A 22,181-nucleotide genomic window follows, 5' to 3' on the forward strand; every position below is an offset into this window, starting at 1 on the left:
ATATTACACGAATTGGGTTTTGTTTGAGGCTTTTGTAAAAACGTGCTTTTACATTACGTGCCAATTGCGCAACCCCCAAGCAACCCAAAACATGCATTGTGGTTTTGGATGATAGGCTATAATGCAATTCAACACTAGACTGTCAGTGGCAGAGAAATTGGGCAGAATGTTGTTTTGTTGCCTGATTTACAGACGGCTAAATTGGCCCGCTAAAACAGGACGAGTAAAGGCCCAGCACCCCTACTTCCCGCGGTTATGGATTAGAGGTATTATATCACATTATTAGATGTCATTTAGGCTTTACATAGAAGTAATACTCATCTGGCCTCCTAAACTTGGCCTGCTATTGATGGTATAAATAAAACTGTGTGAAAGCTGGACTCCCATTAATACACATCTGCACACGGATTGTTGTCACAGAAACACTGTTCCAGTTCGTCACGGTAATGACAGCCTGTCAATAAGCACTGTTTGGGCTTGAGCACAGTGAGGGGACGAGACAATGTGAATGCAAATGTCAAATTCAAAACAATGTGAAAACTCCTGGGTGGAGAGAGAGAGGGATTTTAATTATGGTAGTTGATTTTGTATCTTAACTGTGTGTGCGTGTGCGTGTGTGTGTATAAAGGTTAGGGAAAATAGGATTTTGAATGGGACTGAATTGTGTGTCCCCACAAGGTTAGTTGTACAAGACTGTTTGTGTGTGTATGTGTGTGTGAGTGCATATGAATGTGTGTGCTTGAGTGTTACTGCTGATAATTACATTTTAAAACACACCTGTTAGTTTCCCCGCATTGGTGCTAAAACATCTGTTAACTCCAGCTAAAATGACCCTGCTATTATCTTTACTCTGATATGATGCTTCCCTCTGTGCAGATACAGATAATGAAAGAACTCCACAATGCATAATACACCATGGAGAGATTATGTGGCATAATGTGCGCCCCATAACATTTTGGCCATGATGAGAATATGAAATGTTACGGTGGTAAAAATGTTGAATACTGCTTCGTGAGTACGTATAACTACACATCAAAATATGAAACACACACTAGCCCCGTACTGTGGCGGTGGAATTAGGAGTGGACACTCTCCAATCTAGAATGCTATGTCAGGGTTTCATTGGGATTAACAGAGATGATAATTTGGTACTTTAGTGGAATTGGGAGATTTACGCTGCTCTGCTGTACACAGACTAGGATTAACACAGATTATAGGGACTAACACAGCTGGTTATTCCCACTGGGTTTCCACCTAGGGTGGCCCAACCAGTGTGTGGCGGGTACAGTAATGCTGTCAAACCCGGGATTACTCGAAATGTATGAATGTGTTGACCTGCAGTTAACCCCTTCTCGAACAACGTTGTCACACACACACACACACACACTTGTTATCGAACTGTGTAAGAACGCTCATTTACTCACAGCTAAAGTGTGCAGTGTGCCCTAACCGATGGACACCAATGTCAATATTCCAGCCAGGTCACTCAAGATACAATGTGATATTTGACATTTTTCCAGGTCCCCAGCATGTCGGGAAATGTATTCAAATTTTGCCTCTAGGGGCAACGGTGAGCGCTATTACCATCAAGTAGACTTGCGGCTTGCTAGGGTATTATGGATGGGGGTGGCAGATGGGCATAAGCCACAAGCTCTGCTCCAAGGGTCATGTGTTCAATCCCAGTGGTAGGCACACATTTGTGTTTGTTTGTTTCAATCCTATCCAAACCTTAACCCTTACCTTATCCATTCTGAATCAACGTCTAAACTTAACCGTTGAGTTGTTTCTGTTGTATCCCTATCCAAACCTTAACCCTTACCTTATCCATTCTGAATCAACGTCTAAACTTAACCGTTGAGTTGTTTCTGTTGTATCCCTATCCAAACCTTAACCCTTACCTTATCCATTCTGAATCAACGTCTAAACTTAACTGTTGAGTTGTTTCTGTTGTATCCCTATCCAAACCTTAACCCTTACCTTATCCATTCTGAATCAACGTCTAAACTTAACCGTTGAGTTGTTTCTGTTGTATCCCTATCCAAACCTTAACCCTTACCTTATCCATTCTGAATCAACGTCTAAACTTAACTGTTGAGTTGTTTCTGTTGTATCCCTATCCAAACCTTAACCCTTACCTTAACCATTCGGAATCAACGTCTAAACTTAACTGTTGAGTTGTTTCTGTTGTATCCCTATCCAAACCTTAACCCTTACCTTATCCATTCTGAATCAACGTCTAAACTTAACTGTTGAGTTGTTTCTGTTGTATCCCTATCCAAACCTTAACCTTTACCTTAGACAGATATTTCACTCAAATGACACTGTTTCCACATGCTAAAGTTTTAGCATTTGTGGCACAAATCCGATTTAAGTCATGGGACCAATGTTAGCATTTTTCGCACATAATTTCCAAATCATCTGAATGTATCTAAAATGTATTGTGAAGCCCAACAGAGTCGCTTCTAGAGGATTTGAACATGAATATGTTAATATAGGTCCCATGACTTGAATTAGGTCCCATGACTAAACCCAAGCATTAGGGCTGAAACAGTTTGTACTGTAGGTTTGGGGTCACGGTTCAGTTAAGTTTCGGTACAGCGGGAAAATGAAATGCCAACAGTTACTGTATTTCATTATTGTTAATTTAAGAAAATACAAGGTGCTGGTTTTCCTGATTGTGAAAACAAGCAATATGACTGCGAAATCAATATGTTTAACATGACTCAGGCATTGAATAGGCTTATGTTATAATGCTTGGTTGCACAGAGAAAAAGATGCACACTTATGTGACTATCACAAAAGGGGCATGTCTTTAGGATGGTACTTCTCGTCTCCCACTCCGGGGTAATGTGATGGGATGTCACTGTTAAGTAGCTCTCTGTGGCCCTGGAGCTCCATTCATCTGTAGTAAGCGCAACACAGGGTGCAGGGGCCAATTAATTGGCAACTTCAGCTTTGGCTTGCTTATATACAGCAAGTACTATCTGGTTGCTGAAATGGGTTCTAGAGGGAAGTTTGCAATGTGGCTCACGACGTGCTGAAACTCCTATTCTCAACCACCAAGAGTGGGCGCATATCCGCGGCTACAAAAACCTTTCGCTCTTGTCATTTCTTTGGCCCGGTTAGAATCAGCTGCGAAGGGCTGCTTGAATGCAGAGGGGCGACAAGGTTGTATTGTTGTTTCTTTCTGTTCCTATCTTGCTCCGGTGGTAAGAATACGTGGGTGATTTCGGTGTAAACGTGTCGGTGTTGGCAGCTGCATAGGCTCGTTGAGCAGTCGCGACATCCTATTAGCGTTTCATCCACAAGTCTGTCAATCGGCGTTGTAGTAGGAAGCCAAAATGTTGCCAAACTGGAGATTGAATTGATGATGGAGGATCCACCTGGTTTATCAACCCACCACTCACCATCATACAGAACTAGTTCCCGGCTGCGCCTCACAAAAGGACAATTTGAAACGCACCAATTAAGATTAGAATTTTGATTACAAGGTGTGCATAAACTCCAGTTGTCTTCACGGAAAAGCCTGAAATGTTTTTTTCAGATCAGATTTACTCAAGAGGCACAAAACGCAGCATGGTGTCATAGAATTACGACATTATGTTAAGTTCCCACACTCGGTTTTTCTTAGAGGCAACATAATAGGGTTCTTAGAACTCTCATGTGTCTGTGTGAAGAGGGAGAAGCCTCTGAGATTTAACGTTGACAGTAGATTTACGATGGCTTGGTGATAAGACAACATTCCATTCCATGATTAGTGTCGGCGTGCCTGTCTGTTGGTGCCAGGGAGACCCAATCTCCAGTTTATTTAAAGAGAAGATTTAGTATTCTCGGTTGTATTAGTATTTTTGTATAAGCAAGCAGTAAATGAACTAGAGACAGACATTTGGCGCAATGTAAATCTTGATGTCTGTTGCATGAGAGCACAATGTACCTTTGTATAATTTTCATGTATCTGTTCTTCGTCACAAGGACTCAGGAAGACTATAAGAGTTGTAACCTAACCCTGTTTATTTTGGGCTTTAACAAAGAATGATGTACTCCTATATGCTTAATTTAGAGTTATTAATGTAACTTCAGTTGTTCTACAAATGTTGGGCGATATGTTTTGATTTTTAATACATTGTAAGGCTGCATGATGAGACTAATGATGATTTGAAAAAAGTAACTTGAAAGGCATGAGCTCTGCTTTTTGTTTTGCTCAGGCTGTACACACTTCAAAAGTCTCTCATTCATATTTTGACAAGCACTTGATAATGCCTTAAATTTCACAGAGGCATCTCCTTTGTGGCCGTAATGCACCCTAAACAAATGGATTCCTTTTGCGGCCCGAAGTGCTCCATTGTGCCCTTCTCCCTGAGTGTCCTGCGAAATCCGAAGCGCTTCTCTCTCGCACTCTCCATCATGTGATCTGGCCTTTCTCACAAGCTACAAGTGAAGACAGACACATCTGGGACGCAACTGCGCACATTCTTATCCAATTCCGAGGTGCATATTGAAGATATTGGAAGAATTAGTCTATGTCAATCTACTATCCCACATAGTACAAAAGTCAATCTATTCTATTCTGTGTGCGAGAAATAAATATTCCAAACATAGTCTGGGACAGTTGTGGGATGTGATATATCCCAAATTAATACAACCACTAGCATAAACTATTCAGCAATTTCTGTACATATTCATCACAGCAGTAGTAGTAGGCTATAAGCGCTAATGTTCCATTAGCGCAAAACACCATTATCAAAAGTGACCACAAATGTGATTATGCATGTAATGCTTTATTATAAAGGTGCATTTTTATGGTGAACATTTTCTTCCCCAAACATGAAACTCACGCGTTGCTTATATATGCAGTTAGGCTTTTCTTATGCTGGGCATCATTCACAAGTGATAAACTAATATTGTCACCCATCAGACTATTCTTGATTTAATCTTGTGTTTACATATACTAAATAATATATGTGTGACATTGGTTTTGATTTAGAAAGAAGCATGATAATGGTCCAGTCTCAAGACTGGGGCAGGGGAAAACATGTCATCTATGCATTTATATAGTGAATGGAGGAAGCGTTTCCCCTGGTTAATTTTCATGCCAGCCAGGTAGGCTATTCTCCTGTTGTAAATAGAACCAATGTGCTTAATATTAGGAAAGTTGAGAAATACATATAGCAGGCCTAACCTATAGAAAGCTTTGTATTTTTATTAGAGGCCATCACTCTGTTTTCTCCCTCGATTGCATAGCCAATAGAAATGTTGAGCAACACGAGCACATTGGCTCTCATGAAGTGTTTGATTAGATTTTTAACACATTTGCATTGCTGTCAGAGTGGTTACAGGGACAATAGAATGCTGAGTACCAGGCAGTTAGCACGTTTGGTAGGCTACTAATGACCATCAGCAGCATCAGAACTTGGAGAAGCCTAATTACCGTGCCTTCATTACTTGTGACCGCAGGTGTGGCTTTAATACGATCACCGCAACAGCCCCAATAGAGGATCCAGGCAGGCCGGAATAAAAACATTGTCATTTTTTAAATTAAATACTTAACTTCTCCAGCCCTCTTCCCCCCTCTCCTTCTCCCTCTTCCCCCTCTCCCTCTTTCTCCCTCTGTAATGTCCTCCATCTATTTTACACTGGAAGCTCTACTGCAGTGCAATTAGGGGCAAGACCTGGGTGCACACACACACACACACACAGACACACACACACACACGCACACATACACACACACACGTACACACACTGCCGTGGTCTATCTGATCACCAGGATCACGAGGGGAGCTCGTGACCCAGTGATCCCTCTAATTGTGTGTTTCTGCATAGCCTGCTATAGTGTTTCTGAGAGAGAGAGAGAGAGATATCACAAAAAGCTATTCATACCTCGGCCTAAACATCGGCGTCACAGGTAACTTCCACAAAGCTGTGAACGATCTGAGAGACAAGGCAAGAAGGGCCTTCTACGCCATCAAAAATAACATAAAATTTGACATACCTATTTGGATCTGGTTAAAATACTTGAATCAGTTATAAAACCCATTACCCTATATGGTTGTGAGGTCTGGGGTCTGCTCACCAACCAAGAATTCACAAAATAGGACAAACACCAAACTGACTCTGCATGCAGAATTCTGCAGAAATATCCCCAGTGTACAACAAAAAACACAAAATAATGCATGCAGAGGAGAATTAGGCAGATACCTGCTTATTATCAAAATCCAGAAAAGAGACGTTCAATTCTATAACCACTTAAAAGGAAGTGATTGTCACGCGCTGACCTTAGATATCTCTGTTTTTCTGTATATTTTGGTTAGGTCAGGGTGTGACTAGGGTGGGTACTCTAGTTTTTGTATGTCTAGGGGTTTTTGTATGTCCATGTTGGCCTGATATGGTTCCCAATCAGAGACAGCTGTTTATCGTTATTGGGGATCATATTTAGGTAGCCATTTTCCTCATTTGTGTTGTGGGATCTTGACTATTGTTTAGATGCCTGTCTGCACTAATTTGTATAGTTTCATGTTTCGTTCGTTGGTTTTGTTGTTTTTGTTAAGTGTTCTTTAAAATAGAATGTACCTATACCACGCTGCGCCTTGGTCTCACTCATACGACGAATGTGACAGTGATTCCCAAACCTTCCATAACAAAGCAGAGATATGAACCTGGAGAAGAGTCCCCTAAGCAAACTGGTGCTGAGGCTCTGTTCACAAACACACACAGACCCCACAGAGCCCCAGGACAGCAATACAATTAGACCCAACCAAATCATAAGAAATCAAAAAGATAATTACTTGACACATTGCAAAGAATCTACAAAACATCTGAACAAACTAGAATGCTATTTGGCCCTCAACAGAGAGTACACAGTGACAGAATACCTGACCACTGTGACTGACATAAAATGAAGGAAAGCTTGACTATGTACAGGCTCCGTGAGTATAGCCTTGCAATTGAGAGAGGCTGCCATAGCCTGTTTTCTCTTGAGATCCAGGTCTGCCTATGTGCACACTGCCCACAAAATGAGGTGAAAACGGAGCTCCCTAACCTCCTGCCAAATGTATGACCATGTTAGAGACACATATTTCCTTCAGATTAGACAGACACACAAAGAATACGAGAACAAATCCAATTTTGATGCCATCACAGCACCTGTTGCCATAAGAAAAGGGCAACCAGTGAAGAACAAACACCATTGTAAATATAGTATTTATGTTGATTTATTTTCCCTTTTGTACTTTAACTATTTGCACATCGTTATAACACTGTACATAGCCATTATATGACATTTGAAATGTTTCTATTGCTTTGGAACGTTTGTGAGTGTAATATTTACTGTTCATTTCATATACTCAGCTTTGTACTCAGCTTTGTTCTCTCAAGAGGAAATCACTCTGTTACTGGCTCTCATTGATTGTCCTTGGGAGCTAGCTAACAGAGCAACATTAGCCTCCTAGCGTGGTCTATCCCTGATCCAGAAAAATAAAGAGGATGTGACAGCGATTTCACAGAAACAATGGAACGTTATATTTTTGTTTACTTGCAATTTATTCCCTATTATTGACAATTATAAGGTTTGAAAAAGTCAGGATCGCTAGCAGAGGTCTTGGGGAGCCTTCCACTTCTAGGTTTGTGTAAACTTCTGACTTCGTTCCTGGTAAGCCCTTGCTGTGGTCTCCTGGTGGCGAGTGGCTGTAGTCCGGACGGCCGCTGTCTTCTGTTCTGTTGGTGCTGAACTTCAGAATTCCTATTCAGTCGCTGTCCACTTCAATGGTGCTGAATCTCTGACCACTGCTATTTCAGCTTTTTTATGATTTTTTTTTTTTACCTCAGCTGTCTACAGTAAACAGTTTGAATATTTGATAACAACAATGAACTATGAGGTTACAGTATATTACTGTATAATAAACTCCATATTATGAGTTATTTTTCTTAACCTCAACTGTTTTCTTGCAGTTCGGCAGATGAGCAGTTTCGCTGGAACATCCAAGGTAGACTAAACGTCAAATACTTTACTTTTTATAAGCCGTTTTTATTGATAATTGATCACTGTATAATATTTTATTATGCATATTTCCTAAGAATACAACCAGATATCACAGACATGGACATCATCAAATTTGTGTGACATTGAAAATACACACCCTTTATGGAGGTTGTATCACGACTGTGACCCAGACTAACCTGTTCCCCCTGCTTCCTGTTTCCTGTTTCCTGTCCAGCTGATGGCCAGAAGGACATAGAGGATGAGCTGACCACAGGACTGGAGCTGGTCGACTCCTGCATCAGATCCCTGCAGGAGTCTGGAATACTGGACCCTCATCAATACAACACAGGAGAACGTGAGGACAACTCTTATTTTAATATGACAGGGTGTGTTTGTGTGTAACGTTCCCATTCTTTCTTTAGTCTCTTCCTATATATTGATATGTTTCCTCTGGTGCAACTTCCCGCTAAGAGCTCATTTAGGGACACGGAAGAAATAACACAATCACATTTGTAAGACATTTCCATCTCTCTGTCGTCAATGCTACCCCAAAGAGGTTTATAGCCATCAGTTTGTATTTACTGAAAGCCCATTTCAGAAATGATATATTACAAAAGAAACACAAACCAAACCGTTTAGTCTTACTGATGCACACACAGACTTTTCCGTTTGATGGAAGGAGAGTGGTTTATAAATGTAGTGTATCTCTCCTAATAGTCCTCAAAATGACAGTCATTCCAATGAGAGTCGAGGGGACTATTTAGTTGGAAAGAACAGAACACCCTCGGTTTGGATTTTCCTCTGTCAGTTCAGAAGCAGACAACATTATATTACACAAAAAAAAACGATATACAAAACAGCATATACAGGCTTGTGTGTGTGTGTGTGTGTGTGTGTGTGTGTGTGTGTGTGTGTGTGTGTGTGTGTGTGTGTGTGTGTGTGTGTGTGTGTGTGTGTGTGTGTGTGTGTGTGTGTGTGTGTGTGTGTGTGTGTGCGTGCGTGCGACATCCCCCTCTCGCTGTGAAGCACAAAGTGGCGTTTGTTTAATAATTCATAGGAATGTAGAGTAGGAGAGGAGATGGGTGGAGGAGACGAGAGGAGGTTGCTGTGAAACTCTACTGCAGATAGTTTTAATCCCCGACTACACAGAGACAGATTATGGATAGAACAGTCCTCTCTCTCATTTTAGCCTGAAAACATATTGATGTGTTTGTTGGCATCACAAGGGAGTTCAGGGGGTGAAGGGCTGTTTGGATTCCCAGGCTTACAGCAAAACGAGAGAACATGGAGGGTTTAACTTAGAGAGGTAGTGCTTCTAAAAAGATGACACTTAAACCAAAACACAGAGAACCAAGTGTACACTCTTAAGCTGTATTCAAATACCCATACTAACCTAACATTAGGTAGCTAACACATACCAGTACATACAAGCAACTGCTGTAATGATATGTTATGCGGTTCATAAGGCTAGCTAGCATACCTAACAAATTGTCAGGCAACACAACGTGTAACGTAACTTATTTGAAAAGTCATAAATGTTTTATTCCATTGCTCAACATGTTCTCAACATTTGTCATAATTTGTTAAATTAATGAATATTTACTTTTTGTACTTACATTTGTTATCCGCTCGTCTGACTTTTTCTTCAAATCTGAAATTCTTGTGAAGCCACGCCCATTTTCTGAAGATTTGCATTATGGGCCCCAAAAGCACGGAAATACTTCAAATTTTGCAGAATATAGTACAAAATCATTTGAAACATTTAGCATACTAACGATATCCATACTATGACCAATAAGCATACTACATACTTAAATTACGTCATAAATAGTACAGTCAGTGCGGTTCGTATGAGTATTTCGATCACAGCTTTAGAAAAAAGGGTTCTTCGGTTGTCCCCATAGGACAGGGATGGGCAACTGCCGGCCCGCAGGCCGCTCCCCTTTTGAAGGCCCTTGGATCAATGTATTTTTTTGTACTCAGTTGAGGTTGTAGAATACCACAAGGTTCAAGTTTGACATTTGTTTGTTCATCTGCAGTTTTTCTCTTGTTATGCCAGTCACTGATAGTCATTAAATTAGTTGGTAAATGAGTCTAGCGGCCAGCTATCTAAACTTGTTATCATGGTTGAATTACCGGCCGCGTAATTTTGTTAGTCAGTCGGACACAGATATCATATTAAAATGGCAAACATTTCTCTGCACCCTATGGAAAAATCAGTAGAAATGACCTCTAAAACAAAAACAAAATGGCTCTACACTGTAAAGAGGAGGGCTGCAATTAGAGTTTTATTGCAATGTGTGTGTGTGTGTGTGGGGGTCTGTTTTTCAAAGGGTTTCCTATGAGGACAGCTGAAGAACCCTTTTAGGTTCGAGATAGCCCCCCCCTTTTTAAAAAATATAGTCCTGCATTTTTAGTTCCAGAGGTGGTAGAGATGGTGGTTAAAGGCTGTCATTTCCTGTTGGTTATGTAGAGAAATGTAAAAGCCTAAAAAGCCTAAGAGCACTTCTGGTGAGTTACACACAACTAAATGTCAGACAAAGACAGAGTGGCTCAGATGAAAACTGTGTTTGTGGTATGGTGTGTGTGTGCTCTGCTGACATAAACATCAAAGGGAGCGAGAGGGACAATATGAGAGAGAGAGAGAGGGAGAGGGAGAGGGGGGGGGGTGAGGGAGAGAGAGTATTTTTCTCTCCAATAGGGAGTAGGAAAAGCCTGTGATTGATGTATTTAAGCACAGTGAGATATAGCACACGTCATGGACCTAACTACCGTTAAGTAAGCCCAGACCAACCCTGCCCCTTATCCCTGTGTGTGTACGTGTGCACCTATGTGTGTGTGTGTGTGTGACAGAGGACAACAGTATTGTTCTCCTCGCTCTGGAGAATGTATGCCTCTTCACCCAGCAGTGCTCCTCTCAAATGGAGTGTGGGTGTGTGTGTTCCCTCTCGTCCCCGAAGAGTGTTGCTCTCTAAGGGAATGTGTTGTGTTGACCCAGAATGCTTAGCGTTCTGATGCTGATGGAGACTGATAGTGTAAACATGCTTAGGTCCAGTGTGTGTGTGTGTGTGTGTGTGTGTGTGTGTGTGTGTGTGTGTGTGTGTGTGTGTGTGTGTGTGTGTGTGTTTAAACATGCCACAGTTGAGAGTGACATTACTCCACACAGCCCAGATCACAAATTAAACAATTCTAGGCTGAGAGACGCCAACGCATAAATGACAGAAGGAAAGAGAGAACGTGAGAGAGATAGAGCTGTGATTAAAGAGAGAAATGCATGCTCGCTTACTCTCCTCACAATTTCTCACCCATCCCCCCTTCTCCTCTCCCCTCCTCCGCTCCTCTCCCCTCCCCTCCTCTGCTCCTCTCCTCTCTCCTCTTCCGCTCCTCTCTCCTTCTCTGCTCCGTTCTGCTCCTCTGCTCCTCTCCTCTCTCTTTCTCCGCTCCTTTCCTCTCTCCTTCTCCGCTACTCCCCTCTCTTCTTCTATGCCCCTCTCCTCTCTCCTTCTCTGGCCCTCTCTCCTTCTCTGCCCCTCTCTCCTTCTCTGCTCCTCTCTTCTTCTCTGATCCTCTCATCTCTCCTTCTCTATTCCTCTCCTCTCTCCTTCTCTGCTCCTCTCCTATTTCCTTCTCTGCTCCTCTCCTCTCATCTATCCCCTCCTCTCCTCTCTCCTTCTCTGCTCCTCTCATCTCTCCTCCTCTCCTCTGAGGTCACCTTCCCTTTTCCTCCTTTCTACCTCCGATACGCTGCCTTCCACTTTTTCCTACTTTACCCTTATTTCCCTATTTCCCTCATCTTCTCTCCTCCTCCTCTGTAACCCGTTATCCAACCCCTCCTCCCTCTCCTCCTCCCCTGTAACCCCTTATCCACCCCCTGCTCCCTCTCCTCCTCCTCTGTAACCCGTTATCCACCCCCTGCTCCCTCTCCTCCTCCTCTGTAACCCGTTATCCACCCCCTGCTCCCTCTCCTCCTCCCCTGTAACCCCTTATCCACCCCCTGCTCCCTCTCCTCCTCCTCTGTAACCCGTTATCCACCCCCTGCTCCCTCTCCTCCTCCCCTGTAACCCCTTATCCAACCCCTCCTCCCTCTCCTCCTCCCCTGTAACCCCTTATCCACCCCCTGCTCCCTCTCCTCCTCCCCTGTAACCCCTTATCCAACCCCTCCTCCCTCTCCTCCTCCCCTGTAACCCCTTATCCACCCCCTGCTCCCTCTCCTCCTCCCCTGTAACCCCTTATCCAACCCCTCCTCCCTCTCCTCCTCCCCTGTAACCCCTTATCCACCCCCTGCTCCCTCTCCTCCCTCTCTGTATCCCCTTATCCACCCCCTGCTCCCTCTCCTCCTCCCCTGTAACCCCTTATCCACCCCCTGCTCCCTCTCCTCCTCCCCTGTAACCCCTTATCCATATCCAACCCCTGCTCCCTCTCCTCCTCCCCTGTAACCCCTTTTCCACCCCCTGCTCCCTCTCCTCCTCCCCTGTATACCCTTATCCAACCCCTCCACCCTCTCCTCCTCCCTTGTAAACCCTTATCTACCCCCTCCTCCCTCTCCTCCTCCCCTATAACCCCCTATCCACTCCTCCTCCCTCTCCTCCTCCCCTATAACCCCTTATCCAACCCCTCCACCCTCTCCTCCTCCCTTGTAAACCCTTATCCACCCCATCCTCCCCCTCCTCCTCTCCCTTTCCTGATAAATGATGTATGCTTTTTCTAAATCACTGAGGGCTGAAACGCTGCACTGCCTGTTCTAAATAGCTGCATCTCTCTCCTTCCCTCCCTCTCTCTCTCTCTCTCTCCCTCTCCCCCTCTCTCCTCCCCTCCCTCTCTCTCTCTCTCTCTCTCTCTCTCTCTCTCTCTCCCTCTCTCTCCCTCTCCCCTCCTCTCCCTCTCCCTCTCCCTCCCTCCCTCTCTCTCTCCCTCTCCCCCTCTCTCTCTCTCTCTCTCTCTCTCCCCAGCTCTTCTTTCCCAGAGTTCTTTGCAGCTCAACTCCACCCCAGAGGCTTCGCTCCAGTACTCCGCCAGCTACCATAGCAACCAGACCCTCGCCCTTAGCGACAGTGCTGCAGCGGCAACCCCACAGCGCAGTGGACAGGTCGGAGGGGCCGTGCACAGCTACAACCAGGTAGGTCACCATGACAATGATGATGAGGAGAAAGATGAGGATATGATAATGATGATGATGAGGATAATGCATATGTTTAGCGATTCACAATCTCTTCTTGTAAAGCAGTTGTCGCATTCAAGACAAAGTTACTCTCATATGTTACTGCGATATTTGTTTATATTTTCTGTAGCCGAACACTCCTGTCCTGAGCAGTTTTTATTCTGTACCCAGGGATGGAGGAAGGGAGCCAGGCAGGGAGTTCTCTGCCCAGCTCTCCTCTTGACTGGGCGATGTGGCTGTTCTGCACACTATCGACTGCTTTCACCTTTTCTAATGCTCCTTAGCTTAACCTTATGAAGGGTAAAGTCACGTTCCACAAGTCAAAAGACTTCAGTTAGCTGTTGGCTCTCAATAAGCAAACGGAGTCGGCTCTAACTTTCTCTCCTCTTTCCCATTCCCCTTTATCTCTCTCTCTCTATTTGTCATGCACACCATCGTGTGTGGGCTATCCTGCTGCTCTACACAGGTCATAGTAGCCTGGGGAGGTGTGTGGCTAGTAGAGGTTAGAGGAAAGAGACAGATACATTTAGCACAGTTTCTTTGATCTAGGTGGAAGGGAGAGGGGAGCAGTGAAGGTGGACTGTTTAATTGCATGGGGAGATACCAGTTTGGTTTGTTATTTCTCTAATACTTTGTTAAAGGAGGTGAATGGGTGTTCATCTCCTCACACTGTTCATTTTTTCACAAGCTAGCTGACAGTACAAAACACACACACACACACACACACACACACACACACACACACACACACACACACACACACACACACACACACACACACACACACACACACACACACACACACACACACACACACACACACACACACACACATACATACATACATACATACATACATACATACATACATACATACATACATACATACATACATACATACATACATACATACATACATACACACATACACACATACACACACACAACACTTTCACACACACAACACTTTCACACACAAACACACACAGGTGCTCATCCACTCAGACATACTCACAACAACACCTGCCATTTGTTACCAACTGCAAAGCTTTATGAAAAGATACAGCATGCATTGAGATGTTTTATTTTGCTGTCTGTATGGTTATGAATAATACATAGGGATACATTTTGAAATAGTAGCTAATTACTAGAGGAAAGGAAATGCAAATGTATGTTTTTCAGTGTACCAGTATCAGTACACACACACAAACACACACACAATTTGAGGCTTGGAGAAAATTTGAAATTTGACGTTTGGAGAAATGTGGACAAACGTTGGAATTTTATGTCAAATTGTTAAAACCAGGAGATCTTGTCACACACACACACACACACACACACACACACACACACACACACACACACACACACACACACACACACACACACACACACACACACACACACACACACACACACACACACACACACACACACACACACACACACACACACACACACACACACAAAGAAAAACAAGAGACTGACAAGAGAGAGGAAGAGGAGCATTGCCTGTCTCTCTTGTCTTCTTTCTTCTTGTTTCAATTGTGCCAATATGAGGGTTCCTGTCCACTTTTCCCATCCTCCCCATCACCCAATCCCCCCAACCCTGCCCTGTCCTCCCTCTGTGTCTCTCTGTCTGGTTGTGTTCCACTGATGGTTTGCCCTGTCTGTCAGGTTGATTGGGGAGATGTTCTGAGTAGCACTGGCTGTATACTCTACTCTAGACCAGGACAGACTGATTATATAAGGCTACTGCATCACATACAGTAGAGCCTCTTATACACTACTACTAGCTAGGTATTTATACTACAATGGTACTTCTGCTTCAACAATGCATAGAGATCTAGCACCTATAACACACACTGTGAATCTCTTAAGATGAGTGGAGCGTAGTGCCTATCTATTTATCTTTCATTTTGTGTGTGCATGTGTGTGTGTGTGTGTGTGTGCATTTGTTTATGTAAGCCACTGTCTCAGATAGCCGTTTTCCTGCAGTGTATTTATACCACTATGGGCCTCCGGATGAATATTTAACGTATGGAGATGTGTCACCTGGTACAGAGGGATCAGGCTGTATCTGCACACCGACATTACAGCAGAGTCTCCCTCAATGCTGAAACCCCAAGACAACCACAGGATTGGTCTCTGTCTCTGTGTCCCAAATGGTACCCTATTCCCTATATAGTAAGCATTACTTTTGATCAGAGCACTAGGACAACAATAGGGGATAGGATGCCATTTGGGACTCAGAGTGTTTAAGACTTTAGTCTAGTGAACTAATGACTGCAGGTTTTAAACAGCATAATCCAACCCATGTCTGATGAATCAGTTTTTCTGGCCTTCTGTGAAGGCCAGGCACCACACCCTAATAGGGTAAATATTTCCCCTTAATCATATCACAATCAACTTATACCAGTTCAATGTGGACACAAAAAGAATACTTAAAAACATTTTTTAAATAAAATATTGTATTAATATGATAATTAGGTGATACAGTTGAAGTCGGAAGTTTGCATACACTCAGATTGGAGTCATTATAACTTGTTTTTCAACCACTCCACAAATATCTTGTAAACACAGTATAGTTTTGGTAAGTCAGTTAGGACATCTACTTTGTGCATGACACAAGTAATTTTTCCAACAATTGTTTACAGACAGATTATTTAACTTATAGTTCGCTGTATCACAATTCCAGTGGATCAGAAGTTTACATACACTAAGTTGACTGTGCTTTTAAACAGCTTGGAAAATTCAAAAAAATGATATAATGGCTTTAGAAGCTTCTGATAGGCTAATTGACATCATTTGAGTCAATTGGAGGTGTACCTGTGGATGTATTTCAATGCTTACCTTCAAACTTACTGTCTCTTTGCTTGAAATCATGGGACAATCCAAATAAATCAGACAACACCTCAGAAACAATATTGTAAACCTCCACAAGTCTGGTTCATCCTTGGGAGCAATTTACAAACGACTGAAGGTACCATGTTCATCTGTACAAACAATAGTACACAAGTATAAACACCATGGGACCACGCAGCCGCCATACCGCTCAGGAAGGAGATGCGTTCTGTCTCCTAGAGATGAACGTACTTTGGTGCAAAAAGTGCAAATCAATCCCAGAACAACAGCAAAGGACATTGTGAAGATTCAGTAAAAAAAAGTCCTATATCGACATAACCTGAAAGGCGACTAAGCAAGGAAGAAGCCACTGCTCCAAAATCACCAAAAAAAGCCAGACAACGGTTTGCAACTGCACATGGGGACAAAGATCGTACTTTTTGGAGAAATGTCCTCAGGCCTGATGAAACAAAAATAGAACTGTTTGGCCATAATGACCATCATTATGTTTGGAGGAAAAATGGGGAGGATTGCAACCGTAAGAACACCATCCCAACCGTGAAGCATGGGGGTGGCAGCATCATGTTGTGGGGGTGCTTTGCTGCAGGAGGGACTAGTGCACTTCACAAAATAGATGGCATCATGAGTCAGGAAAATTACGTGGATATATTGAAGCAACATCTCAAGACATCAGTCAGGATGTTAAAGCTTGGTCGCAAACGCATCTTCCAAATAGACAATGACCCCAAGCATACTTCCGAAGTTGTGGCAAAATTGCTTAAGGACAACGAAGTCAAAATATTGGATTGGCAATCACAAAGCCCTGACCTCAATCCAATAGAACATTTGTGGGCAGAACTGAAAAAGCTGGTGCGAGCAAGGAGGCCTACAAACCTGACTCAGTTACTCGTGGTCCTTCTGTAGCTCAGTTGGTAGAGCATGGCGCTTGTAACGCCAGGGTAGTGGGTTCGATTCCCGGGACCACCCATACGTAGAATGTATGCACACATGACTGTAAGTCGCTTTGGATAAAAGCGTCTGCTAAATGGCATATATTATTATTATTATTATATATATTATTACACCAGCTCTGTCAGGAGGAATGGGCCAAAATTCACCCAACATTGTGGGAAGCTTGTGGAAGGCTCTCCAAAACGTTTGACCCAAGTTAAACAATTAAACAAATACGAATTGAGTGTATGTAAACTTCTGACCCACTGGGAATGTGATGAAAGAAATAAAAGCTGAAATAAATCATTCTCTCTACTATAATTCTGACATTTCACAATCTTAAAATTAAGTGGTGATCCTAACTGACCTAAGACAGGGGATATTTACTAGGATTAAATGTCAGGAATTGTGAAAAACTGCATTTAAATGTAATTGGCCAAGGTGTATGTAAACTTCCGACTTCAACTGAATCTCATTAAATATCTGCATATTTGCATAGCATGCAAATTCATTTTTCTAGACACTGGAGGAAATCTAAGTTAGAACCAGACTTATACAGAGCAGATTGTGGAAAAATATATTTTTTTCATCTTTCTATCTGTAAAATACTAAACATTTAATTTCAAAAGAAAATGTCATAAAGAATAGCGATGTGACACCATATCGAGTCTGGAGAATACCTCTAAGGATTACCACACAACATTTGGTGGATGCAGATGCTTCTGAAGCTTAGAGAAATTAGTTGTGGGATGAGTCTGACTTTCAGGAAATGTCAGATAAAGATAAGTACACTGAATTAAGACTAACAAAAGCCAAAAGCCAATGTTACTAATTGTAGTCCAGTTTGTAAAATGTTCTATGAAATTGGCTTTTACATATGTGTGTTTCAATATAGTGAGATTTGAAGTAATGGATGTACATGTATGTCTATTTCAAAGTGGTTACAATTCATGACATGTTGATGACGGTATGATACACTACCGGAAATATACATTTTCATCAACTTTTGACATTTTTATTTAGACTCTTTGAAAATACTAATATTAATGGACAAAAAGAAGTAGATGCAAAAATGTCCTTCTACCCTGTGATGCCTGGGCTTAATGAGTGACCTGGAACCACAGAGTCACTGTAATCAGTAGACACGCTTTGGCTTATTAGGGAGGGAAAATACAGCCTTGCTGAGGAACGTGTGTGTGTGTGTGTGTGTGTGTGTGTGTGTGTGTGTGTGTGTGTGTGTGTGTGTGTGTGTGTGTGTGTGTGTGTGTGTGTGTGTGTGTGTGTGTGTGTGTGTGTGTGTGTGTGTGTGTGTGTGTGTGTGTGTGTGTGCACTGTTAAACAGGGGCCTACTGCAAGCGAGCCTCAGCGTGTGTGTGTGGTTCACCTTTAGAGACATATTCATGGTGACTGTCATTAGCATAAGGGGAAGGAGCTCAGAGGAGTAGAAACATATGCTGTGCTCCTGTCTCTGAGGATCTAGAGGAATACATTAGATAACTCTGTCTGTTGTGTTGGGATAGGATCACTGTGACCCGGTGAAAAATGCATGATCTGATAGTGGATTCCAACTGGACCGGATATCATCTGTGGCAGTGTTATAGGTTCTACCTTTTAGAAATCTCTATCTGTTACCTTAAGAAGATGTAGAGCGAAGTGATGTGGTGATAAGGTAGAATAGTCATTTCCTGTCTTTTACGACCCCCCCCCTCTCTCTCTCTCTGTCTCTCTCTCTGTCTCTCTCTCTCTCTCTCTCTCTCTCTCTCTCTCTCTCTCTCTCTCTCTCTCTCTCTCTCTCTCTCTCTCTCTCTCTCTCTGTCTCTGTCTCTGTCTCTGTCTCTGTCTCTGTCTCTGTCTCTGTCTCTGTCTCTGTCTCTGTCTCTCTCTCTCTCTCTCTCTCTCTCTCTCTCTCTCTCTCTCTCTCTGTCTATTTTACTCCCCCCACTCTGTCTCTTCTTTCTCCTCTCTCCTCTATCACTCTCTCTTTACGCTCTCTCTTTCTCCCTCCAGGTGACATCTAGTCGTGCGGCCCAGCAGCAGGCAGGGGGAGGGGGAGGTAGTGGTGGAGACTCCTTCTCTCAGAGCCATGGCAGTGCCTTTCATCTGCCTGATGCACAGCTTCCTACAATCGGTATACTGTATATCTGCATTATATATATACAATATACCTACAATACCAGTACACATCTACATTATATAAATACAATATACTGTATACATAACATTATATAGACAGAATTTAGAGAGAGAGATAATGTCCTTAAAGAGACCAGGAACCACACATGCCATCCAATCTTTTTAGCTTTTGTTAGAAATTATTGTTTTATAATACAGTACATACCATTATACATAAAGAGAAATGAGACAGAGATAATACCATTAAAGGTACTACACATGGCATCCAATACTTTCAGCTTCGATTAGAAATTGCCCTTAGGCACAGATCTAGCAACAGCTTAGGGAAAGTGCTAAACTGGTATTAGATCAGCATCTAGAGGACTAATGTTCTTCAACTTTGTTATAACCCCTGTTCCATCTGATCCTAGGTCAGTACTACTCCAGTTCCACCCTGCCTGCCCAGCGTGTGAGTTCCCCTCTGACTGGAGGGGGATGTGGAGGGTCTGGTTCTCCCAGCAAGCTGCAGCGCCTGGGCTCAGCCTCAGACACACCGGGCTACGCTACCACCCAGCGCCTACCTTCCTCCTCCTCATCCTCACCCAACAAACAGTCCCCAGCCAACCGACTCGCCAAGTCCTACAGGTAGGGCCATTTCATTGGTTGGTTTGGGAGAAGAACGAAGTTAAACCTACAGTTGAAAACATTTAAAATGATTTCATAACCAAACAATTTGTTATGCTTACAGCACCACTGGTGCCGTGACAACAACAGGGTCTCCGCTGAGGGTGGGCTCTCCACCCAACTCCATAGCAACAGTTGCCGGGGGAGGGGCTAGCGCTTCATCATCCCCACTACACCTGGTGTGTATTGAAACACAGATATTCAATGCATAGTACTGCACATTATTCTTAAGCAAAATTCTCTAGAATAAAAATAATCATGTCTGTTCTTCACAATGGGTTTCTATGTGAATCACTAGATGAGTTCGGGCATAGGGAGCTACGCTACTCTGTCTCCTAAAAGACTGGCTGCTCACCACGCCTCCGACCAGTACAAGATATCCCATGAGCTCTATGCTACCGCTACGCTACAGAGGCCCGGCAGTCTGGCAGGTAAGACGTACACACACACAGGTGTGCAACGATGCTCCTCTCAAAGTGAATCCCTCCATGTATGCAATGTTATTTACTCTTCTGTATAGAGTTAAGTGAGTCCTTGGCCTAGAGTTGGTCTTTACCTTGTTATGTGGTCTGACTGTTGTCCTCGGTGTGAGTGAGTTGTTGACTGTTATCTTTGAGTTAGAGTTACTCAGTGGTAATAACTGTCTGTCAGGTTACTAACATCTTTTCTCTTATTGATCCCAATAACAGACCCGTGGCTCTGCAGTAATGAGTGGTTGTGCTCTGCAGTGTGTGTGTGTGTGTGTGTGTGTGTGTGTAGGTGTGTGTTGAATAAGCTGTGTGTTTGTTGAATGTCATCTGAAGGTTCAGTGCTTCTGAAGACTGCAATCAGCCTCTTATACAGCTGAGTCGTGATGCTTAAAGGGCTTTTTGTGTGGAGAGAGAATAGAACACAGGCCAGGGTTGTGCTCTATATTACACTTATAGAGAGTTTTGGAGACATTACTTCATACAAATACTCATTGATGTCTTTAGCTAGTGTCAGGTCCTTAAAAATTCCATCAATTCTAAAGTTTAAATTAAATTGTTTTCTAAGAATTGATACAAGACAGGATGTTGAAGATCGTTGACAGTGTACATTTGAAACGCTGCTAGCTATAACATGAATGCAACACTGAATGTTTGTGCTGTGTTATGCTCGCTACTTGTTTAATAATAATAATGTATTCATTTATCTTTGACGTTGAGCACAAACATCAAAGTGAAAACGTTAATGACTTTGTTGTAGAATGAGTTAAATCCTCAAGAGTAACAGGCTAAAGCAATACTTTGTAGTGGTGTTGCATTGTGGTTTTATGATCATATTTATATAATACTTTATAGTAATATAGTTCATGTCTTGTTTTTAGCACACAAACAGGAGGTTAAGAGCTGAACACAGGCAGCAGGGGACTTGGGCTGGTTTTGCATATTCCTTTTATTTCCTTTAATCATTATAACATTTTTCTGACTATATCAAATTTCAAGTTTCATAGTGTCATGGGAGGCCAGCTCCCTCCCTCTCTCTCTCCATCCCTCCATCCTAACAGTTGAGCACTTTGATTTGGGGAGCCTGAGCAGTGACTCAGTAAGTCTCCATGAGACATCAAAGAAGGGAGGGAAGAGAGCCGGAGAGGAGAGGAGGATGACAAGGATGAGACAGGCGACGGAGTGTGTCCATCATTCTAATTAGTGCTCCTCTCTTCTTGGTTCCATCCTTCCTTCCTTTCTGTCCTTTCTGTCCTTTCTGTCCATATTCAAACCCTCATTTTGGTAAATAACCATCAGTAGTGTTAAAGGGAGGCAGCTTCCTTCTCTTCATTATTACCACTAGATCAAATCACATGTTATTTGTCACGTGCTCCAAATACAGTGAAACACTCACTTACAAGCCCTTAACTAACAATAAAGTTTTAAGAAAATAAAGTTGAGAAAATATTTAGTAAATAAACTAAAGGGAAAAGGGGGGAGTAACACAATAAAACAAGAATAACGAGGCTATATACAGTTGTGCCAGTATCGAGTCAATGTGCAGGGGTACAGGTTAGTCGAGGTCATTTGTACATGCAGGTATGGGTAAAGTGACTATGCAAGTAGCAGTAGTGTAAAAACAAAGGGGGCGGCGGGGGGGTGTAAATGCAAATGCCGTAATTGCTGGACTATTAAGCACACCTGAATATAAACCGCACCCACTGAATTATTAAAAAATATGTATTTTGTACATAAATAAGCCTCACATGTCTATAAGCCGCAGGTGCCTACCGGTACATTGAAACAAATGAACTTTACACAGACTTTAAACGAAACACGGCTTGTAACAAAAATAAATAGGCTTTAACGAAACACGGCTTGTAACAAAAATTAAAACAGTAGCCTACCAAGAAAGTAATTGGTCACTATCTTCCTCCTCCTGTGCACTGAAACCACTGAAGTCATCTCCTTCGGTGTCGGAGTTGAATAGCCTCAGAATTGCTTC

At 42.7% G+C, this 22,181-nt stretch overlaps 1 protein-coding gene across 1 annotated transcript in view; it reads left to right on the forward strand.

The window, feature by feature from the left end:
- Positions 1-22,181, forward strand: part of ctnnd2a (catenin (cadherin-associated protein), delta 2a) — a 389,747-nt gene that overhangs the window by 174,540 nt on the left and 193,026 nt on the right. Inside the window, exons 4-10 of the mRNA XM_052483548.1 lie at positions 7,948-7,982; positions 8,214-8,333; positions 12,928-13,094; positions 18,939-19,059; positions 19,475-19,688; positions 19,792-19,906; positions 20,026-20,158. Coding sequence (XP_052339508.1) covers positions 7,948-7,982; positions 8,214-8,333; positions 12,928-13,094; positions 18,939-19,059; positions 19,475-19,688; positions 19,792-19,906; positions 20,026-20,158 — 905 coding nt within the window. The remainder of the gene's footprint in view (positions 1-7,947; positions 7,983-8,213; positions 8,334-12,927; positions 13,095-18,938; positions 19,060-19,474; positions 19,689-19,791; positions 19,907-20,025; positions 20,159-22,181) is intronic.

The sequence above is a fragment of the Oncorhynchus keta genome, chromosome 28, assembly GCF_023373465.1.
Source record: "Oncorhynchus keta strain PuntledgeMale-10-30-2019 chromosome 28, Oket_V2, whole genome shotgun sequence".
Classification (NCBI taxonomy): Eukaryota; Metazoa; Chordata; class Actinopteri; order Salmoniformes; family Salmonidae; genus Oncorhynchus; species Oncorhynchus keta.